This window comes from Nannobrachium achirus (assembly GCF_963921795.1).
Source record: "Nannobrachium achirus genome assembly, chromosome: 24".
Taxonomy (NCBI): Eukaryota; Metazoa; Chordata; class Actinopteri; order Myctophiformes; family Myctophidae; genus Nannobrachium; species Nannobrachium achirus.
This window is the reverse complement of record NC_137831.1, coordinates 11,276,544-11,300,299: the sequence shown is the minus strand read 5'-3', so window position 1 is coordinate 11,300,299 and position 23,756 is coordinate 11,276,544. Positions and strand designations below refer to the sequence as shown.

The following is a 23,756-nucleotide window of genomic DNA, read 5'->3' as shown; positions in this document are numbered from 1 at the left end:
TGAGAGCAGCAAATCGAGTGGAGGTGATTGAATCGAAGGCAGGGACTGCAAATCACGGCAATGGTGTTTGGCGTGTAAAAATATCACACTATATATCGTCGTTGTCGGGTGAAAACCTTGTATGTCCAAAACCGTTCGTTTTGCATTTATCGTTTTAAAAATGATTTAAACTAGGGAAAACAGCCGATCTACAAGCACACAACGCCTCGCGGTGCGAGGCGTTGTGTGCTTGTAGATCAGCTGTTTTCACTACTTTAGTGCGACGGGCCTCGTATGATGAAGCAGGGCTTTACTTTGCGAAGGAACGTACAAATTTGAAACTTGGAGATACAAGGTTTCCAGCCGACAACGACGATATATATCACACAAATGGCACACTGCAATATACTGAGTGTTTATTTTATTTTTTTACTCCCATAGCATGAAAATGGTCCCTTACAGGTGTATTTGGACACTGGCAGAGTTCAACTGACACTCAGGAGTTTGCAGTGTGTATTGCAAAAGCCTTTCCTGCGTGGATATCTAATATTTGATGATGTATTGCCTCATAACGAGAAATGAGGGTGTGTGTATGAGTGTGTGTGTGTGTGGGAGGGGGGGGGGGGGGGGAGGGGGGGGGGGGTCATTATTGTAGAAATCAAATTCCTCCTCGTGCTGAGAACTGTAGTTATGGGCGATTAGATTTGTTTGCTGGCCTCAGATGGGGATTGAAGTCAGTTTTTTAATGGCATCACACGGGGACAGTGAACACAATTATCAATCTGTTAATTCCTGCATTGTTTCTTATTCTTTTAGGATGTATTTTTTCCATGCCATTTTTGTACCGATTAACAATTTTGCTGCCATTTTAAACATAGCTGTACTATGCAGCAGCCAAATTGTCCTTACCTTTTAACGTGGGCATGTGCACGCATTGTGCACGATCTGTGCGCGACTCATCTAGTAGACGTGTAGACTCGGTGACAGCTTTCGAATAAAAAACCCCCCATTGAAATAGACATATCCGTTGCCAGGCAGTATCCCTGCTTATCCGCCACTGTTTACATAAAAAAACATTGGAAACAGCCAGCTGTGCGCTATGGTAACACGTGGACACGTTCGCGCACATAGCAGACGATATGTGCGCAGATCATATGCCAGGCGGGTAAAAGAATCAAACAGCTACAAAATAAATAAAAAACGCCATGTTATAGCCGTGCAGTCAGCTCACTTGTTTACAATGAAAAGCTATGCGAACGGAGCTGCGATTGGACGTCAGACCGGATATGGAAACCTAGATCCGGTCCAAACGGGAAATACGACCGGATACAGTTAGGAGGCGGGCCTAAAGAGCCAGAATCGGCTATAATCAGCGACCATACTTTTAATCGTTTCATAATGATTAAAGCTAATTAAATCTTCGGGCTCCTCGGGCATCGCAGAGTGGTACAGTGGGAAATCTCCGGTTTCGACGGGGATCGCAGGAAATTAGTTAATTTAGAAAAGTATGGGGGAGGCATATGTCTCACACTTCGGCAGGGAATCAGACATGTGGAATCTTAAAGAGGCGGTGCCATAGTTTTGTTCTGTTTTGTATGTGTCTATGGAGTTAACATTACTCTAATAGACCCCCAGGTGTGGTCATAATATGCAAACATGTCTTCCCTGTGTATTTTTGTTTACTTCCTGAAAGCAAATTCATAAAATTCATAAAAGCAAATTCATAAAAGCATCCCCTCCCCCTTTCACCATACAACAACATCTGTGGGTGTGGTTAACTTCAGCTGGGTAAAGACCATAATACCTGAGGATTATGTTGTAGGGGGGGGGAAGTCACGGCACAATGTCTTTAACCACTTGAACCTCTTCTAGGCATGTCGAAAGCGTTCCACGAAAATAGACAATCCACAAGGTTGTAGATCAGCTGTAGGCGAAGGGTTTTGGTGTAGAGGGAGGGGGGAGGGCCCCTGGGGGCCCCTGGTTGGTTAATGAGGTAGGGTTTAAGTACGGCCAGCTCATAAAAAGCTTTTAGGAGCCACAGTCATTTGCAATAAGCTCCAAAACGTGCTTTTCAAATGTATACAAATCTTTTGAAAATAGACGATCTACAGGCTCACTATGCGACACATTGTGAGCTTCTAGATTGTCTATTTTCAAATGGCCGAAATGGATATAGGGATGAAGTGGTCAATGTATGTTTTGTGATAATATTCAAAATCTACAACGTAACCAGTATACAGTTTACAATGTTTGGATCCGAGATGTAGTGGAAGTAAAAGTAGGATGGAAATGCTCAAGTAAAGCACAAATATCTCAAAATTGTACAAGTGCGGTGCTCGAGTAAATGTACTTGGTTACTTTCCAACACTGGTTCCAAGGGCCTTTTGTGGGGGTGGTCCCCGGGGGTCCGACGTCCAGGTATGCAAGGGCGGGCCCTGCATGATAAAACAGAAGATAGATGGTTAGAAGCTGATAGGTTGCAAACACCATTCATTCCTGGAAAAAAAAGATAGGCGCTATTGTTTTCTCTGCGCGTGCGCGCATGCGTGCCTGCATGTCTGTGTGCATGTGCGTGCGTGCCTGCGTGTGTGCGAGTGCGTGCTAAAAACGCCCTCTAAATCCTGACCTACGTTTTCTGAACAACTTCAAATATTTATTCAAAAATTACAAAATAATATCTATCGTTGTTGTTGGGTGAAAACCTTGTATGTCCAAAACCGTTCGTTTTGTATTTATCACTGTAAAAATTATTTAAAGTAGTGAAAATAGCCAATCTACAAGCACACAACACCTTGCGGCGCTTTTAGATCGGCTATTTTCACTAGTTTTGTGCGACAGTCTTGCATGATGAAGCAGGGCTTTGGCTTTACGAAAGAACCTGCAAAAAACCAGGCACTATGTTGTCCGTGCGTGCGCACGTGCGTGCGTGCGCATGTTTCTCTCCCGCTCCCTCTTAAGAATCAAGAATCCACATGATAAGAATCATCATTGATTCAGTCACATCTCGCTCTTGGATGCTCTTGGAATTGAACACAGCATGTAGGAAGGTCACCTGTGTGTGCTTTAGTGCCTTTCTTTACCCACACACAGGATTGTGATCAGTGTTGATCTTGACAGTCTTTTGAATGAAACTCTGTTTAGTTATAGTCATAATTTTAGTCACCTGAAATATTTTACTTTTTGTCTAGGTCTATTTTTGATATCATAAGAATTTAATCGACCGAAACGTATCTATGGCATCGAAATTGCTGATTTTCCCTTAGCCGAAAATAGAGGATTTACAAGCTAACAAAGCATCACGCTGCGACGCAGCTATTTTCAGTCTGTGACACCTGCCTGCGTGCGCCCAAAATGTCTTGTCTTTTAGTTCTACTGGATCTCTTCACCACAGGTCCCTCTCTAACATGTTAGTCTAGTTTTTATTTGTTGACAAAATTGTCAGTATATTTAGTCATAGTTTTAGTCATCATTAAGCCCAAATAAGCAACAAAATGTCAGACGTCAGTCATCATATTTGGGAAAAGATGGACACATTTTGTCCCAACTTAAACAACCAACCGCAACGCGAGCCACACTTGAAAATGAATTCCAGGGGAGGAGAGGGACTGCTAGCAGCTTGCCAGCCAGGGGAATTGGACTGAGAGACGGCGAGAAGCAGAGAAGAGACAGACACATGGATCAGTGGAGGGGGTCACAGCATGGTCATGAAACAGAGAAAGACAGCAGGGGGGAGAGAGAGAGAGAGGGGGAGAGAGAGAGAGAGAGAGAGAGAGAGAGAGAGAGAGAGAGAGAGAGAGAGAGACACTGGTTGACAAGCAGCTTGATGGGGTCAAGATAATGCACTGCCACAGAGCTGGGTCACTTGGATTGATTGGCTGTGAGGGAGGCTCTCATCCCATTCCAGTGCAATCACTTTCCTCATATAATGCCAATTAATTCCCCACATGCTGTGATCAATCCACAAGCGGTTGGTCATCGGGATCGAGACTGACGGTCGGCATTTTGCTTTGATGGTATGTTTCTAAACGTTCATGTCTATTTTTGGAGCGATGCTATTGCCGCTCCTACTAGACACGATCTGGCTTTGTCTGTTTGTGCCGTTGTCTGTCCGGACTGTCACTGGTCGATTGGAGTCCGTTTGTACACATGGCCAGGGTCACGTTGGCCAAGCTTCGCGGAGACGCTTAGTGGAACTCATAGCACCGCTGACACTTCACACTACTGTCTAGACAGGGCTACGCAACTCAAGATGGCTCAGGGGCCACTCAGCAAAATACCAAATGTCCAAGGGCCACAAGCTAAAAATTACGGTCCTATTTTGGATGTTTAGACAATGATTTTTGTAACTAGAATTATGGAAACACACAGAAAACTGACATATTCTCATCCATAAGGCTAAACCTCAATGACCAAAAAGACTGTCATGGAACGATTAATGATGAAAAGATGAAGTTCCTTCTTTTGGAACAAACAACATATCAAAAAAAGAAAACTGAATAAAACAAGACAAAAATAGAGAAACTGAGAAATGATTTGTCCACACTGAAAGTAGACATAATATATTTTTATTGGTATGACCATGACGGGCCGCATAGACATGCTGCAGGGGCCGCATGTGGCCCACGGCCCGCAGGTTGAACAGCGCTCCGGTGGAAGCACCCAGAAAAAGACAGCGATTGATTTCTTGTGGTTTTGAGTGTCTGCCAAATTGTTGTTATTGTATAAGCCTTGCTGAGCCATGAGGCTCATAGGGCAGGAGCCTATCTCCTGTTTCTGTAGCATACTATTGTATAGTATGTGTAATATATATACTGTATACTATAAGATGGTAAGATTGTATTGAAGGGATAGCCCCTTGAGATGCAGCATCTCATTTTCAAGAGGGACCCATAAAAACATGAAATACAACTGAACATGAACAGCAGACATAAGTACATACAAGACAGGAATACAGATACCTTCTTACACAGATAGCTTGCTCACCCTCACCCACCCACCCTCCCACCCACCCCATCACCCACCACATCATCTGCTGATGAGCACAAAGAGGCACAGTACAAATACACCAGCAATGAGTGTACATACAGGTGAAGTCAAATTAGAAACACATACAAGTTGATTCAAGATGAGAATATAGGGAAGTCTTGAAGCGACCAAGGGATGAAATAGATCTAAGAGATAGAGGTACTATATCGTCGTTGTCGGGTGGAAACCTTGTATGTCCAAAACCGTTGGACAGGTATTTATCATTTTAAAAAGGATTTAAACTATAGTGAAAACAGCCGATCTACAAGCACCGCGAGGCGTTGTGTGCTTGTAGATCGGCTGTTTTCACTACTTTTGTGTGACGGCTTTGTATGATGAAAGCAGGGCTTTACCATGTTTATCTACAGTGTATTGGTGTTACAGAAGATCAGAATAATAATTGTCCTTTCACAGATATAAATATGAATATGTGTCCCAGTGAGACAACCAGCAGGAAGCAGGAAAGAGACTCGGGGACAAACATTAATTATCGCAATTTCCTTTCCACCGCATGCCGCTACCGTTGGGAAAACCCTTTTAACAAAAAACACTAAATACACGTTGTTTTCAATTAATGATCGCAAACAGTTCTCGAGAGAGAGAGGGGTACAATTATGATAAATTATGCTGAGCGTGCGTGGCGGCAACGAGACCACGACATTTGATCATAACGTAACGTAGCTGGATGATATATCGTTTTGATAATTCGAGTCGTGTCAGACCCCCGGCCTCCCTCGTTAGTCGGAGCTTTGACCTTGGGGGGGCCGCGTGCTCCAGTAATGTCCAATGTCACCACAATGTCTACCACCACCATATTACCATATTAACAGTGTTTCCCCCTCCTCACTGTGACGCCATATCCTCACATAGCCAGCAGTAGCGGCTGGTGGGATTTTCCCCAGGTAGTGAGCAATAACCAAATTGTGAAAATTCTTTGAATATTTCAAATCCTTCTAAGGTTTTTGAAAAACCTATGTTTCTATGTCAGTGGTGCTCGAACCTTTTCAAAATAGCAGATCTACAAGTATAAAATAATGAAGGCCCCTCCACCTTGGGCCCTAGTAACTCAGTCCCACTTTTCCCCCCCTTGTGACGCCCCTGGTGATGCCAGTCTTTGTGCTGCGCTGGCCAAGGTCTTTCCCTGTCCACGGAACTGTGTGCCATCTTCTAAGTCAGGGGTTTTCAATGTCTTATTTCTACTCAGGGCACCCCTGAAAATAACCTTTTCATTCACAGCACTCCTGAAATATACTGTAATCTTTGTATCTTACATCATATTACGTGACATAAACATGCACATCTTTACACCTGAGATACGGTAGGCTATGTCACAGAGAAATATCCGTTTCCGTCAGAACTGACTGAAAATAACGTTATACTTGACGTTTAACCACTTGAACCCCAGCATCTCTGTTCTGGGGGGAAGGTCCACCAAAAATAGCCGAGCTTGTAGATCGGCTGTTTTCACTACTTTTGTGCGACGGCCTTGAATGATTTGCGAAAGAACGTACAAATTTGGAGATACGAGATTTCCACCCGACAACGACGATATACTAGTGTTGTTGCTGCTCTTATACCAAAAAATAAAAAATAAAAGAAAATGGTGTGGGCCAGACAGTAGCCCCCCATGGGCCGCAAATGGCCCGCGGGCCGCCTATTGGGGAACCCTGCCCTATAGCATTTGGAACTTGTATGTGGAACAAAAAGATTGGTAGGTTGGACTGATTGGATAGCTTGAGTCGAGCATGGCAACATATAGTTCAGGCAGTCACAGCGGTCCGGCTGTTCCCAGCGCTCGGTCACCCGCCGATCTCAGTTCGCTAACAAGCTAACACACCCGCCCTCAATCCTAATGGTTCATTCTAGGCGGCGCATTCTGAGCATGCTCTCTCTTCATTGGACACGCTCAGCATAGGTCACGGCACCTCTACTGTCAGCTTGTCAGTGATCACACAGCCTCCACCTCCCCTGCCTCCTCCGCAGGGGCGTCATAAGGGGGGGAAAAGTGGGACTGAGTTACTAGGGCCCAAGGTGGAGGGGCCTTAATTATGTCATACTTTAGCTATTGAAAGCATGGCACCTAGTGCAGCGCTGCGAGCTTGTTGATCTGCTATTTTTGAAAAGTCGTGAAAATATGTGCAAATCTTTGAATAGGCCTATAGGCCTATGTATTTTTTTTAAGCAAATATTTGTAACTCAAATTTTTCTTCTGGGAGTACCCTGGAACTAAATATTGTGAGATCCATGGTCAAATATACATATAATTTTGGGGGTCCTTCACATGAAAGATTTTGAGCACCACTGACATAGAAACATAGGTTTTTCAAAAATATTCACATTTTCAAGATAAAAATAAATAAATAGCAGATCTACAAGCTCGCAGCTGCGCTGTGAGCTTGTATATCTGCTATTTTTCAGCAGTTAAAGCACAAAATAAGGTGTAATAAATAATGCGTTCCCAGTCTAAATGGGTTAATCATTATACCCAAGGCCCAGAATTTGGTGCGACACCCCTGCCTCCTCCTTGTGGCACTTAGTTCTCCACTCTATGTCAGTATGTAGTCGGGGATCCACATGCCCAAAAGCTCAAGGAATAGGGTTGAACCTGTGATTTTCTGCCGCACTTTTTATTTCTGTTTTATCTATTAGTTTGCTCATTAAGGTCCACAGAATCAGAGGCCTGCTCTGCCGGAAACGTCGCGAAAAAAAGTTATGGCCATTTTTACATTCACTGCCCCATGACTCCACTAGAAATATAAAAAAATAAGAAAAAGAATCTGCTTTAAGTAGCATGTGAGGGGTCAAACTAGGGGTTCTTCATCATTCTGAATCCACTTAAAGCAGATTTTTTTTCTTTTTTTAATATTTCTAGTGGAGTCAATGGGACAGTGAATATACAAATGGCCATAACTTTTTTTCGCGATGTTTCCGGCAGAGCAGGCCTCTCATTCTGTGGACCTTAATGACCAAACTAATAGATAAAACAGAAATAAAAAGTGCGGCAGAACATCACAGGTCCTCTCCCATTTTGGTGACTGGATCCCCGGCTATTGTTAACTGTATGGGTTTCTGTGGTTGTTTGATGTCATATCTGTGCGTCTTCTTAAGTTATGCCCTTGAATCCTTGTCCATATAACTCTGTATCTTAGGCTCTACTTCAAGGGGGGTTTGTGATCTCAGATCTTGTGTCATGCTTTCGCAGACGGTATACTGTATGTAGTACTAGTCGTAGTCACACCACCAATTTGTATGCACTATTATTGCAATAAATACTTTATTACCACCACATTTTGGCCATTTGAAAATACACAATCTACAAGCTCACAATGTGTCGCAATACAACAAATTGTGAGCTTGTAGATCTGCTATAAGATTTGAAAACTTGAAATGTAATGTGTGCTGTAGCTTTTGGTACTTTAAGTACATTATGATACCTTTGTACTTTTACTCAAGTACATTTTTAAATTCCAGACTTTTACTTGTAACAGGGTGATTCTACATGATACTTTTACTTAAAGTAAAACATGTGATTACTTTTTTCCACCCCTGCTCCCACTGTCGAGGGTCCCTGAATAGGATTTTATTGTCAATGCACGACAATGCTGCTGCCTGGCTGATATGTATGCGTGGCGCAGCATAAGAAGAAAACGCCCTGTGCTTGAGCTTGGCCTGGGAGACTTTAAAGCCTCTTCAAGAGCCTCGGGCGCTATAAATTAAATATTCATCAAATATCTGACCCGGGCTCTGGGGGAAGTTCATCACTGGCCTTCAAATGCTAATTGAAGAAATGAATGTGCTGGGAATTTCTTTGAGCCGAACAAAAAATGTAAATGGTCGCGTGTTGCATTTGCACTGATGGCCTCCGTGGTTTAGGTATAGTTATCCATGAGAGAGGGCTGAGAGCATGCAGCACAGCCTTTGTTGAGTAGATGGTTAGATCGATATATTTGCTTGAGATGCAGAACAGTGCCCGTTACTCGAAGACAGACACGTGAGGTGTAATTTGAGGGGGAATAGGTTAGGTTTTATTTAGAAGCACCTTAAACCATTATTTTATGCTTTAAAGCTATACTGTGTAAGATGCTCAACTAGTGGTCAGTAGCCCTATAGCAAACCGCGGTCGCGTTCGCGTCTTTCGCCCGTTTTTCGTACCTTCACACCCCCGCGTCTGCCTCCACAACGCCGAGAGCTATCTTTAGAGGGGTCCCTGGTTCCTGTGCGTTCAGGCATTCCGGAGAAACGGACTACTTCACCCTGCCTGGTAGGCGAGATTACCTTTTGAGTAAAGAGACACACGGGCGACTACAAATATGGCGACCCCACTTCAAGATGCGCTGTGATTGGCCGGTAGTGTACCATGTGTGCATGATCGGCGATGTGATTGGGCAACGTATACACAACGTATACAGATGATGCAGATTACGTCATTTTGGCGCGAAATCCGGTCCACGGCCAGGATCATAGAAAACATATAAAGAGAAGGCTTCAGAAGCTGAAAATAACGGAGTGGGTGTTCTAAAACTTTAGCGATTTAATAGTTAGGACAATTTTAAGATTTGTTTTATAAAAAAAGTTACATGGTACAACTTTAACTATTAAAAGCATTGTGTAAACAGAGCTACAGTATGTCACATTGTGTCGTTATACAAATGTTATATGCAGGAGATTTTTAAACGATTATCAGCAATCCTTTGCAGTCGCTTTGGAACAAATAGCAGGCACACCATGCGATGCATTGTGAGCTTGTACATTGTCTATTTTCACTATGAAGTATATACAATAGCCTGTATAGAGAGTATAGGGCTTAAAGGGGAATACCACAAATTTTAAACTTTGAACTATGTCATTAATATACCTTGTGTGGAAATAAGAAAAAAAGTCCCCCCCTTCTGTGTTGCCTAGAACTGTGCAAGCCAAAGAGTACATCTTCATGATGTCACTGATCACATGACCCCACAATCAATCCTCCAGTTCTAGGCAACACAGAAGGGGGGGACCTTTTTTCTTATTTCCACACAAGAAGTTATATTAACCTCTTAACTGCCCCTCACGTCGTTTCCCCGAGTTATTCCCGTTGGTTGACGGGGCGAGTTTCCCGAGTTGGGGCCGTTTTTGCATAATATTTTATTTTATTACATTTTTACTTCCTTCTATCTACTAGGCATGATCATGATTGCAAAATTGCATGTTTGACCCCCATACCACCCAATCTTTCAAACATGGCAGCCATATTTGTCTACCTTTGAAGAAAACATATGCTGCTATCTCATGAATGCCTGAACGGATTTATTTTGTTTGAAAGCTGTAAACGGCATGCACACACGTGTATGGTCTGTGCATGGGCGTGCGTGATCCGTGCACTATGGATTATATGGAGACTTGTGGCAGTTCAGCCTGAAAATGTCCATTTTTAAAGGGCAGAGTATGTGTTTGGTTCAATGTTGAAAATTAGTGGTATTCCCCTTTAAGTGGTTACAGTTATCTACTCTAGACAATCAACGCAAGCAAGCAACCGCTGCTGAGACGCATGCACAAGGTCAAATCCCACATCCACAGAGGGTTCATGTCTCGCTTATAGCTCGCACTCCCATCATTTCTCTCTTTTTTTTTGGTCAAATTAGCACGCTCTCAAAGCCATTTCGCTCTCTCCAGCACCGCCGCCCCCCCAAGAGACGGGCGACGAGAGCGAAACAACGAGCTACGTTATGCAACGACATCAACAGGCGCCAGCAGGGTGTCGCAACCAAATTCTGGGCCCTGGGTACAAGGATTCACTGGATTCTTTTTTTGCTTTAACTATTGAAAAATAGCAGATATACAAGCTCACAGCGAGCTTGTAGATCTGCTATTTTTGTATTTTTGTCCCACTACCCCCCCCCCCCCCCCCCCCCCCCCCCCCCCCCTTTGTGACGCCCCTGGGCGCCAGCCTTTCCGGGGGGTATCTCTATCTGTGCTCATCTCATCTTCATCTCGGTCCGGCCATTTTCTTGTCCTTTTTCCTGTTAATCCTGGTTTCATTGGCCCTAAAGTGTGAAAAGCCCACTGTAAGTGTGGAAAAAACGCCGGCGCCCACAGTCATCTGTACCAGCGCCAATGACAGCCTCGCATGCATGGTCCGCTTCCAACTCACACCACCACAGTGGGAGGAGAGGAGGGGGGGGGGGGGGATCATGGCTTGGCCCACGAGAGAGAGATAGAGAGAGAGAGGAAGGAAGAGGAAGGGGGAGGGTTGCGTGTGCGTGCGTGTGTGTGTGTGTTTGCGTGCGAGTGTGGAATCTGTGGATAGGTCAGCACACAGTCAGACCAAGGAAGAGAGAGAGAGAGAGAGAGAGAGAGAGAGAGGGAGAGACAGAGAGACAGAGAGAGAGAGGGAGAGAGAGAGAGCGTGAATGAGCGAGACAGATAAAGAGGGAGGGATGGCAGTGGGACTGTTATTTGGGGTAAGTGGATTATGTGGTGTGGAAAGGAAGGCCCTGGGATTCACGTGCGGTTCGACTGTTCCCTTCCCTTTGCTGCTATACCCCACCCCATCCTATACCCTAATACCCAGCCCTATACCCTACCCTATACCCTATATCCCAGTGGTTCTCAACCTGTGGGTCGGGACAGCCAGGGGGGTCTCCAAATTATTTTTAGGGCGTCCCCAGATGATTAACTTAATGTACAACATTGTTTTCTCACTCAACAGTAGGCTAAACAAACCAACATAAAGTTTAAGCGAATAGAGGGTATCTGCAGATTTCTAAAGTGCCTTTTTAATATCTCTAAAATGACAAACTAAACATTGGCCAAATTGTCAAATATTAGAGGCAGAGATTGTGAAAATAGCCGATCTACATGCTCACAACGCCTCACGTTTGCGAGGCCTTGTGGGGACTGAGTTACTAGGGCCCAAGGTGGAGGGGCCCCCGTAACTTTAGCTATTTTTGAAAAGTCGTGAAAATGTGTGCAAATCTTTGAATATATGTACTTTTTAAGCGAACATTTGTAACTCAAAATTTGCTTCTGGGGGGTCCCTGGAACTAAATATTTTGAGATGGGGGTCCGTGGCCAAATACATTTCATCTTGGGGGTCCTTGACATGAAAAAGTTTTAGCACCACTGACATGGAAACATACCGGTAGGTTTCTTGCACACATTTTCACGATTTTTCAAAAATAGCAGATCTACAAGCTCTGAGCTTGTATATCTGCTATTTTTTAATAGTTAACATTCATGGGGGGCCCGCAGTGAGTGAATCCTTGTACCCAGGGCCCAGAATTAGGTGCGACACCCCTGCCCTCTGCACTCTAGCAATTAGTGCACCTGCCAATGGCTAGCCTCTCAGTCATTGGCTGCTCAGGGGTGCTGTAAAGTTACTATAGTACTTTACAGCACCACTGAATGTGATGAAGAGGGACAGTTCATCACATTCAGTGGTGCTGTAAAGTACTTAGTTACTTTAGTACACCACTCAAGTATAGTACACCACTCAAGTACAGTACTATACGAGTGCTTACGATGCACAGTCAAATTTAAAATGTGGAGGTACTTTTACTTTACCTTGCATTTCTGTCACTTCTACTCCACTACAATTTCAGCATTTGACAATTTTTGTTACATGTTACTTTGAAGATTTTATTACAAAACCTACAGTAACCACATAGTGTATACAGCGGATCCACAATTAGTGGGTTGGCTTAACAAAATTATCGAAACAAAGCAGATAAAAGCGCCAAACCTTTTTTGAGGCTTCTTTAGGACCTAACGATGGATTTTAGCCTTGGGTACCAAACTTTATTTTGAAGTTTTCCCATAGAATTATCCATATCAAGTTGGGCTCCCATCGACTTTCTATACAAGAGGAAAATTCTTTGTGCAAAACAAATGCTTGCAATGGATTCAGAATCATGACAAACCCCTAGTTAGACCCCTCACATCCTACTTAAAGCAGATTTTTTTCTGGGTATTTTCCTCCTGTATAGAAAGTCGATGGGAGCTCAACTTGATATGGATAATTCTATGGGTAAACTTCAAAATAAAGTTTGGTACCCAAGGCTAGAATCCATCGTTAGGTCCTAAAGATGCCTCAAAAAAAGTTTGGCGCTTCGTTTCGATAATGTCAAAAACCAGGGTTAAGCAACCACACTAAATGTGGATCCGGAATGAGCTTGTAGATCTACTACTTTCTGAAAGTAATTTAAATGTGGTACTGTACTCAAAGTATATTTTGATGCTAAAACGTACTTCCCCCCTCCCCACACACACACACACACACACACACACACACACACACACACACACACACACACACACACACACACACACACACACACACACACACACACACACACACACACCCTATACTCCACCACCACCCGACCTTGCACGTCATACTATTTTATTGATTTGTTTTTTGGCTTGAAGCAACATTGTTTCTTCAGGAACAATATTACCTAGTTATTATTATTATTGCTTGTCTGTATTGTCTGAAGGAATCCGAACAAGAATACATTTTTAATCTTAAGTAACCTATACTATACACAATAAAGCACAACCTGTGTATGCAACTCGGCCAGCTCTGAGATGTGGTGTGACTGGCTAAGTTGGTTTTCACATCTAGTCACTGTCATTTGGGGTTTGATTCGATTTTATATACCGTCGTTGTCGAGCGGAAACCTCGTATCTCCACGTTTCAAATGTATAGGTTCTTTCGTAAAGTAAAGCCCTGCTTCATCATACATCATACAAACAGCAGATCTACAAGCACACAAGGCCTCGCACTGCGAGGCCTTGTGTGCTTGTAGATCAGCAGTTTTCACTAGTTTAAATCATTTTTTAAATGATAAATGCAAAACTAACGGTTTTGGACATACATGGTTTTCACCCGACATCGACGATATGTGAGCGCAGCAGAGAGTAAACTCTGCTCTCCTCGATGTCGCTGTCCTCACTTTCACTTTCACTTGTTTTTTTTGTTTTTTTTTTACCCCACTACAGTAAAAAATATCTGGAAGAGAGGTTTTACTGGAAGTGAGGTAGAGTAAAGGCAATCAAAAGTTGTGCAGAACATTGGGTGCAAAATTTACCAGCAATTTGTCTCTGTGGGGCTGGGTGAGTCAGCACGGCCCGGTGCCACATCGCTGTAGGCTTACGCGCTATACCAGGAAGTGAGAGCAACAGTTCTTCGCATAATTTGGCCGTGCTGTGTGAATCAGTGTTGGCTTACACTCTATTCAGCTGGCGGGATGGTGTGTGATGTCATAAGAATAGGGGCAGATGGAAGTTTAGATGAAAATGATAATTATTGTTGTGATAAAAGAGAATGGCTAGAGAATGGAATACGAATACAACCACCCTAAACCATTGAGTGTCATCTAGACCTACTCCACATACAGTATAAACAGAGCTGTTACCTTAAAACACATTTTAAAACTGAGGCTTTTTTTTTTATACTATTTAAATCATAAACCGATTTAGTGCCATTCCCGAGATATCTCGTGAAATGTACTCGAGTATCTCGAGTGCCAATCCCGAGATATCTCGCGAAAAGTAATTAGTATATTACTGTAACGGCGGTTATCCTACCGTGTACAATGGCGGAAGGTCTCGAGCAGATCTCCGTCGCTGATTTATCATCATCACGGATCCACGAGCACAAAATAGTAGCCTGGGCTGGCTTCCAATTTCGGGCTTTTGATCCGGTAGGGAGCGGAAGAGCTCCTACGTTTTTCTGTAGTCCAAAACGGACTACGCTTTGGCCGGAAACAACGACCGGAAACAGTTTTAAACCCGTACTTGCGCATGCGCTAACTACTTGCGCATGCGCTAAACTGGGTTGAAACTGTTTCCGGTCGTTGTTTCCGGCCAAAGTGTAGTCCGTTTTGGACTACAGAAAAACGTAGGAGCTCTTCCGCTCCCGACCGGATCAAACGGCCCGTTTAGTAAACGAAGACCAGGCTTTCTCTCAGGGGAAAGCCTGGTGATGCGAGGTTAACAAAATAGTAATCCCATAACATTGAGGCAGACGGGGGATCTCATCTTTAATGTCCATTATCTCAAAACTACACTTTAGAAGCGAAGATGGCAATAGATGCTCGCTTATAAAACACATGTTGAAAAGCATCGATCCGATCCGCCATGACACCACGTAAACAATGATCGATTCCGGTGAAGCACGCGATGACGTCAGACCGGAAGTGTTTACGCTGTGGACTTCTGGCCTTCAAAATAAGATAGTGGCCGTTAATGGAGCCAGCGAGAGGCACTCTGGACATTATATATCCGGACAGAAAATATCCGTTAATTTCTGGGGCTCAGAATGGGTTAAGAAAAAAAGAAATGCTGCTATTTGTTCCAAAGCGACTGCAAAAGATTGCTCCAAAGATTTGTTTCAAAAAGCTTTATACCCTGCATATAACATTTGTATAACGACACAATGTGACATAGCTCTGTTTACACAATGCTGTACCCCCCTCCAACTGTATACAAGTTCCCCATTTTCAACTGTTATAATTATGTTTTGACACTTGCTTTGGCAATGTAAACTTATGTTTTCTCATGCCAATAAAGCTCCTTTGAATTTGAATAGATCTATACACAGATGTGCCGTTTACTGCTCTCTTCCTGACAATCTATACATCCGTCTCAGCGAGTCATTTCGATCTATAACATAACATTCTCTAGTTAGGTGCCGTTGAAAACAGCCTCTCTCACCCAAACTTGCAATGCAAACACAGGAGCCAAGACACAGAGGAAAAGTTAAGTGGGAAATGGACGGTGATACCGTGATCGTATGTTGCGATGACGTCATTTCCTGTTTTTCTATGGGAATGTGACTTAGATGGAACTCTTCACTAACTTGTGAAAAAAAAGACATCCAAGCAGTAGCGGAACAATTCAGAACCGGGCCGGTATGCGAGCCACAATGCTCGGGCCTGTCAGCCGTGTGCATTGCTGCCTGTCTCGTTTGAAAGTGTCTGTGGTATATTTTAATTGATACAAATTACAAAAGGTTTTGAAAGTGCGCGGTTCCACTGCAGCCATCAATACACTTCTCACTAAACGTAAACAACATAATGTCTGTCTGTGAATAGAAGCCAATCAAGCCATGACATCTGTCTGCTCTTCCTGTTGTCCTTCACAATAAAGTGTGTGTCCCCCTTTACTTCCCAATGTGCAACATTTTACCCAGGTTAATATAAACATGATATAGGTGTAACAGAGGCAGCGCAATACAGAAAGGGGACCCAATTGCGAGGGAGGGGGACGAGGGGGACTCCGACAGACGGTCAGGCAGATTGACGGTCATTTGGACTGAGACTGACAGTCAGTCGGAGGCTGACGGCCGGGCCGATATGCGGCCGCTTACCCAGCTTAACCGGACGCTCCACCCCTGCATCCAAGATGTCTTTGGTGGTCTGGGCCTTGGGGAAAAAAAGACGTCCACTGACACCTTTGGCAGTAAATGAGTAGTCTTGTTATGTGCAGTGAGGCAGGGATGGACTCTGGGTCTGTTTAATAAACTGTCCCAGGGTCTGTTTGATAATGCCACGACTCAATTAGTGTCGGGAGTTAACCTTTTGAAGTTGTGCGATAATCGACTTGTTTCTGTTAACTGGCACGTTCTGAGCCTTCGGGTGTGTTGGCCGCATCAAACAACAAACAATCACAAGCGAAGGGTCAACATTTTTAATTGTATATCGCTGTCGTGGCAATCAGGGGCATCACAAGGGGGGGAAAAGTGGGACTGAGATATTAGGGCCCAAGGTGGAGGGGCCTTAAATATTTTATACTTTAACTATTGAAAAAATAACAGATCTACAAGCTCACAGCGCGGCACAGAGTGCTATTTTTGAAAAAGTCGTGAAAATGTGTGCAAATCTTTGAATATATGTATTTTTAAGCGAACATTTGTAACTCAAATTTTGCTTCTGGGGGGTCCCTGGAACTAAATATTTTGAGATGGGGGTCCGTGGCCAAATACATATCATTGGGGGTGGGGGTCCTTCACATTAAAAAGTTTGAGCACCACTGACATAGAAACATATGTTTTTCAAAAAGTTTTCTATATCTGCTATTTTTCAATAGTTAACGCACAAAATAATTGAAGTGAATCCTTGTACCCAGGGCCCAGAATTTGGTGTGACACCCCTAATGCCAATAAATGCACACGCTCTTGTGTAATATTGCTTAACTCTCTCTCTCTGTCTCCCTGTCTCTCTAGGACTACACGTTGACCATGTACTTCCAGCAGTACTGGAGGGACAAGCGTCTGGCGTACATCGGCATCCCCCTGAACCTGACGCTGGACAACCGCGTGGCCGACCAGCTCTGGGTGCCCGACACCTACTTCCTCAACGACAAGAAGTCCTTCGTCCACGGCGTCACCGTCAAGAACCGCATGATCCGGCTGCACCCGGACGGCACGGTGCTCTACGGCCTCAGGTGACGGATAATGAATGGTCCCCGCTTTATTTCTCCCAGTGTTCCCGCTAAACGCTAGTATCGTTTTTGTGACGATGATGTTCGTCGGCTACCTTTTTTCACTGACGAAAACGAAATAGAAACTAAACAAAAACGAAGCTAGGGAAATGGGAAATTAAAATGGGAGGGACTATTGGAGAAGAGATCCAGTAGAACTAAAAAGGCAAGTCGTTTTAAGATTGGTCGCGTTTGGGTGTTGTGCTCTGAAAATAGCAGATCCACAAGCTCACAACAACGCAGCGCAACGCCTTGTGAAACATTTTAAGCTAGTTTTTATTTGTTGAGAATTTTGTTGTCAATATATTTAGTCTCAACTTTAGTCATCATAGCTTCGTTTTCATCAGTTTTAGTCCACAAAATCAACACTACTGACTCCTATGAAAATCAAAATAAAGACTATATATATACATACAGTATATAAAAAGATATTCAGGGAGTATGGAAATATTACTCAAATCCACATTTTAATGGTCTTGCACCATAAGGGACTAGTGTTTTTCCCTCACGAGACCAGGTGACGACTTGTGAGCATGTAGATCTGCTATTTTTCGAATGATTTTGAGTATTATTACTTGGGTACTTTGAGTACATTTTGATGTCAACACTTCTGTACTTTCTCTTAAATGAGTAATCAATAGAAAAAAGGTCATTTTGGGGGTGAACTACTCCTTTAAGTGAAAATTGTATTTACCGGATTTTCCGGACTATAAGGCGCACTTAAAAGCCTTCAATTTTCTCAAAAAACTACAGTGCGCCTTATAGTCCAGTGCGCCTTATATATGGATCATTCATTGACATTGACATTCCCTTTAGCACAGCTCCATCTGTTGGATGCATAACGCAACGGTAGCGGTAGCGTCTATTATGTGCGCCTTATAGTCAGGTGCGCCTTATATATGAAAACAGTTTGAAAATAGACCATTCATTGACAGTGCGCCTTATAGTCAGGTGCGCCTTATAGTCCAGAAAATACTGTACAGGCCTCCGACTTGCAACAGAGTATTGCTTAACAAAAAAAAAAGAAAAAAAAAAGTCAGAGTACTTCTTACACCACTGTCTGCAAAGTGCAAGGTGTACACCAGAATAAGGTGAATATATGATTTGTTTACATACAGTACAGTAGCTGGCAGCAGAGGTAATGATTTTTGTTTCATGATGACCTTGTCTTGAGTCTCCATTGATGTTTGAGTCAGAACGCTTCAGATAGTAGGCTACAGTATAAGCTGCATGAACCATGAATATTGATAGGCCTATAGCCGCTGTTTGCGCAGCAAAACTCCCGGGTGTGTGTTTGTGTGCGTCCGTGTGTACTGTATATGCGTGTGCTCATGTACAGGGGTGTCGCACCAAATTCTGGGCCCTGGGTACAAGGATTCACTGTGGGGCCCCTGTGCTTTAACAATTGAAAAATAGCAGATATACAAGCTCACAGCGCGGCTGTGAGCTTGTAGATCTGCTATTTTTGAAAAAACGTGAAAATCTTTTCTTCTTTTTTTTTTCTTTTTAACTATGTTTCTATGTCAGTGGTTCTCGAACTTTTTCATGTGTATTTGGCCACGGACCCCCATCTCAAAATATTTAGTTCCAGGGACAATCCAGAAGCAAAATTTTAGTTACAAATGTTGGCTTAAAAAATACATATACCGGTATTCAAAGATTTGCACACATTTTCACGACTTTTCAAAAATAGCAGATCTACAAGCTTGCAAGCTGTGAGCTTGTATATCAGCTATTTTTCAATAGTTAAAGCATAAAATAACTAAGGCCCCTCCATCCTTGGGCCCTAGTAACTCAGTCCCACTTTAACCCCCCCTTGTGACGCCCCTGCTCATGTACTGTATGAAGGCATGCATCGACCAGGCTTGTTTGTTTACGCAACGCAGCGCAGTAAGGATCTATATTGTGAGAGGTCGTGTAGGCCTTTTCCTTTGGTCTGACTCGCAAGTGGGAGTAACGCAATCGAGAGATCAGAAGAATATAAGAGGAAGAGGAAGACGCTATTTGACAGTGATGTGAATTATTACATAACCGTGCGTCGGGGGAGAGCAGAGAAATATGAAGAAATAAGGCTATCTAGTTACAGAAGTTAAGATACACTATGCAGTATATCGTCACTGTCGGGCAGAAACCTCGTATCTCCAAGTTTAAAAATGTGTATGTTTTTCACCAAGTAAAGCTCTGCTTCATCATACAAGGTTGTCGCATAAAAGTAGTGGAAACAGCCGATCTACAAGCACACAACGCCTCGCACCGCGAGGCGTTGTGTGATTGTAGATCTGCTGTTTTCACTAGTTTAGTTCATTTTAAAAATGATAAATACAAAACAAACGGTCTTGGACATACAAGGTTTCCACCCGACAACGACGATATCCTCATATTCCCCACGCATTTTCCTTTTCTTTTTCCCTGATTCATAATGTGCAGAGAACAAACTTGGTTATCACACGGTCTTGCCTTTCACCTTTACCTGGGGGAGGGCGTGTCACGTTACGAGGCCAACAGCCGCATCTCCAGTAACCCGATATCATTCAGACCTCGGAGTGAAGACTAATGGGCATTTTAGCTCTTCCCCCAAAGGTGATGCGATGCAAGTTAGATGGCATCACCGACCGTAATGCTTTAGCCAGTTAATGGCCTCTGAAAAGGCCTTCCTCTTTTAAAGTACTGTCTTGAACAGCTTCCTGCTTAAAGTATCTGTGTCATTTTAGATGTTAGCTATTATAGATGGCGGAAAAAGGTTGTACTTAAAGGAGTAGTTCACCCCCAAAATGACTTGTTTTCTATTGATTACTCATGCCATGGAGACTTGAGTTCAATCATATTTTTTGTTTTTTGTCGCATTTCTAAGACAGTAATTTGATTACAGTATATTTACCCGCATTGATTCCGGATGGGGACCCAAATGCATTTGGGTCCCCATCCAGAATCAATGGGAGTACATTTATTTTTTTTAACTTTTTTTTTGTCTTAGGAATGTGACAAAAAAAAACAAAATATTATTGAACTCAAGTCTCCATGGCGTGAGCAATCAATAGAAAACAAGTCATTTTGGGGGTGAACTACTCCTTTAAAGCTGGTTGCACACTACACTGCGTGTTCTCGTTGCGTTTTGGAAATCCGAAATCCTCAAAAGCATTTTTCAGGCCAAGAAGAGAGAAAGGAGAGAGAGAGCAAAGGACACAGTGGCGACAGTAGCGAAAATCGGAAAAAAATCAACCCTTGTCCGAAAAAATAAATACGAAACGGGCGGCAGTGTGCAAACGTGATTGACCTACGTGATATTCGGCCCGAAAAACGCAGCAGTGTGCAACGACCTTACGTATCAATACTACAATATAGAAATACTGTGGAACATCTAAAATTACACTAATATATAATTACTGACTTTTAAAAGTAAAAAAAAAAATACTTGAATAAAATTACAAAAGTATTGGTATCAAAGTATACTTAAAGTACAAAAGTAAAAGCACTCATTGTGCAGAGTATCCTGTTTCACATGTTCAAAATGTATTAAAAGAATATTTTGCAAATAGCAGATCTACAAGTTCACAATGTGTCGTGATTCGATACATTGTGAGCTTGAAGATAGGCTATTTTCAAATGGCCGAAATGTATATAGGCCCTAGGGCTGCAAGTGGTTAATGTATGTTTTGTTTGTGTATTGTATGACATCACGCCACATCATCAGCTGTGGACTCTGTGATGTCGCCACATCATCAGCTGTGGACTCTGTGATGTCATCGTATCTATGAGTTGGGGAAAAGTGTGACATGACGGACAGACTGACAGACAGCCGGTGGAGGTTTTGGTAGTAAATGCGACCTGACGGTCGCAATTACTGCCTTCCGGCCAATGTCTAAATTCGTACCTACTTCCATAAGGGCCATCAATAATGGTAGCAAGAGGAGGTAGCTGTTTAGACTCATGGATGGTTGTTGTTACATTTGTACTTATCTGGATCTTGTGACCATGTCTATGTCTGTCTATGTTCTTGTTTCTGTATGTTCACTGTGTTTTTAGAGTCTTTTACCATTTGCTGTAACATGAATTGCCCAGTTTAGGGACATAATAAATTGACTTGACTTGAATCGGCCTCAGGCCTTAAAGGAGTAGTTCACCGCCAAAATGACTTTTTTTCTATTGATTACTCACGCCATGGAGACTTGAGTTCAATAATATTTTTTTGATTTTTGTCGCATTCCTAAGACAAAAATGTGATGATAGTAAATTTACCCCATTGATTCCGGATGGGGACCCACATCCATTTGGGTCCCCATCCGGAACGAGTGGGGGTAAATTTATTGTAATCGCATTTTTGTCTTAGGAATGCGACAAAAAACTAAAAAATATTATTGAACTCAAGTCTCCATGGCGTGAGTAATCAATAGGGAAAAAAAGTCATTTTGGGGGTGAACTACTCCTTTAATGGGTAAAAAAAAAACAGGGAAAAGAAAATCATGACAGGTTTGTAATTGATCGTCCCGACTTCTTTCTTCCCTTCCCCACAAGGAAAATTACATTTCCCTCTCCCTCCCTCCCTCTCTCTCCCTCCCTCTCTCTCTCAACCATACATCAAGCGTAATGTGCTGTTTTCCCGCTCTCTCCTGCCTTCTCCTGCAGGATCACCACGACGGCAGCGTGCATGATGGACCTGCGGAGGTACCCCCTGGACGAGCAGAACTGCACCCTGGAGATCGAGAGCTGTGAGTAGAGGGCTCTCTAATGCCTTTAGGGCCTGTGTGTGCGTTTGTGCGCCGTCCCATCCACCATAACGTTGTTGTCTGGCGGAAACCTTGTACGTCCAAAACCGTTCGTTTTGTATTTAGCATTTTTAAAATGATTTAAACTAGAGAAAATAGCTGATCTACAAGCACACCTGTGCTTGTAGATCGGCTATTTTCACTACTTTTGTGCAGCACTCTTTTATGATGAAGTAGGGCTTTGATTTAAAGGGAACATATTATTTTTAAAACTTGGAGGTACAAGGTTTCTGCCCGACAGTGACGATAAAACAGCTTGCCATCTCCAAGCCGTCTTTCCAAGGGTACACGGAAAAGGCTTACATTTCGGCGACCGAAACTATGGCGAAAAATATTTTGTCGACCACCTTTTTTCTTAGCACATTCACTGCCAGATTGTGAGAATGGCCGTCTTAGCAGCTGGAAATATTACAGAGGCACTTGTATGGTGTAACCCAGGGGTCTTCAACGTTTTCAGGCCAAGGACCCCTTAGCTGAGAGATGAAGCAGTGACCCCCAGATTCCATATAGTTTCATTGTTTGACAGCGCAATCATCAGTATATTTTGGACTCATGTCAATTTGTGTTATAAGATATTTAACCACTTGAACCGTCAATACTTAACAAACACTTGGGTTCATGTGGTTAATATAAAAAAGGAGATAAAAAAGTTTCTCATTGAAAGATTTGGAGGACCCCCTGTAGTAACTCTGAGGACCCCCTAAGGGTCCCGGACCCCCTGTTGAAGACCCCTGGTCTGGACTGTACCATTAGACTGCACTGCTCACATGGGTGTTCTATTCTAGATCATACATAAACAACATATCCTACAAAACATACATGAACACACATTTTACATTAAAACTCTTAATGAACTACATGTATATACGAATTACTTCAAAATGACTGCACTACAACAATACAAGCAATTACCAATATATCCCTTCACAAGTTAACAACCCCCCCTGCCTTCCTGACAATGGCCCAGCCCAGTCTACAGGAGACACTTCCATCCACACTCAACAATAAAACTTCACATTACATATCTTGCACTTCTCAACATATTGCACCTACTCCAATTATGTAAAGTGCCAATGTGCTGTCAGGGGCGTCACACCAAATTCTGGGCCCTGGGTACAAGGATTCACTGCGCGGGCCCCCCATGAATGTTAACTATTGAAAAATAGCAGATATACAAGCTCACAGCGCGGCACCGAGTGCCGCGCTGCGAGCTTGTATATCTGCTATTTTTGAAAAATCGTGAAAATGTGTGCAAGAAACCTATGTCAAGGACCCCCAAGATGATATGTATTTGGCCACGGACCCCGATCTCAAAATATTTCGTTCCAGGGACCACCCAGAAGCAAAATTTGAGTTAGAAATGTTCGCTTAAAAAATACATTCAAAGATTTTCACACATTTTCACAACTTTTCAAAAATAGAAGATCTACAAGCTCGCAGCGCGGCACTCGGTGCCGCGCTGTGAGCTTGTATATCTGCTATTTTTCAATAGATAAAGTTACTAGGGCCCCTCCACCTTGGGCCCCA

At 43.1% G+C, this 23,756-nt stretch overlaps 1 protein-coding gene across 5 annotated transcripts in view; it reads left to right on the top strand.

The window, feature by feature from the left end:
• The window catches only part of LOC308280587 (gamma-aminobutyric acid receptor subunit beta-3-like), a gene marked incomplete at both ends in the record, with an annotated part of 192,162 nt that overhangs the window by 112,969 nt on the left and 55,437 nt on the right, over window positions 1–23,756 (top strand). For all 5 annotated transcript variants that reach the window (XM_080720917.1, XM_080720915.1, XM_080720914.1 and 2 more), the window contains 2 exons: window positions 17,210–17,430; window positions 22,090–22,172. In XM_080720917.1, the coding sequence (XP_080577043.1) occupies window positions 17,210–17,430; window positions 22,090–22,172 (304 nt within the window). The remainder of the gene's footprint in view (window positions 1–17,209; window positions 17,431–22,089; window positions 22,173–23,756) is intronic.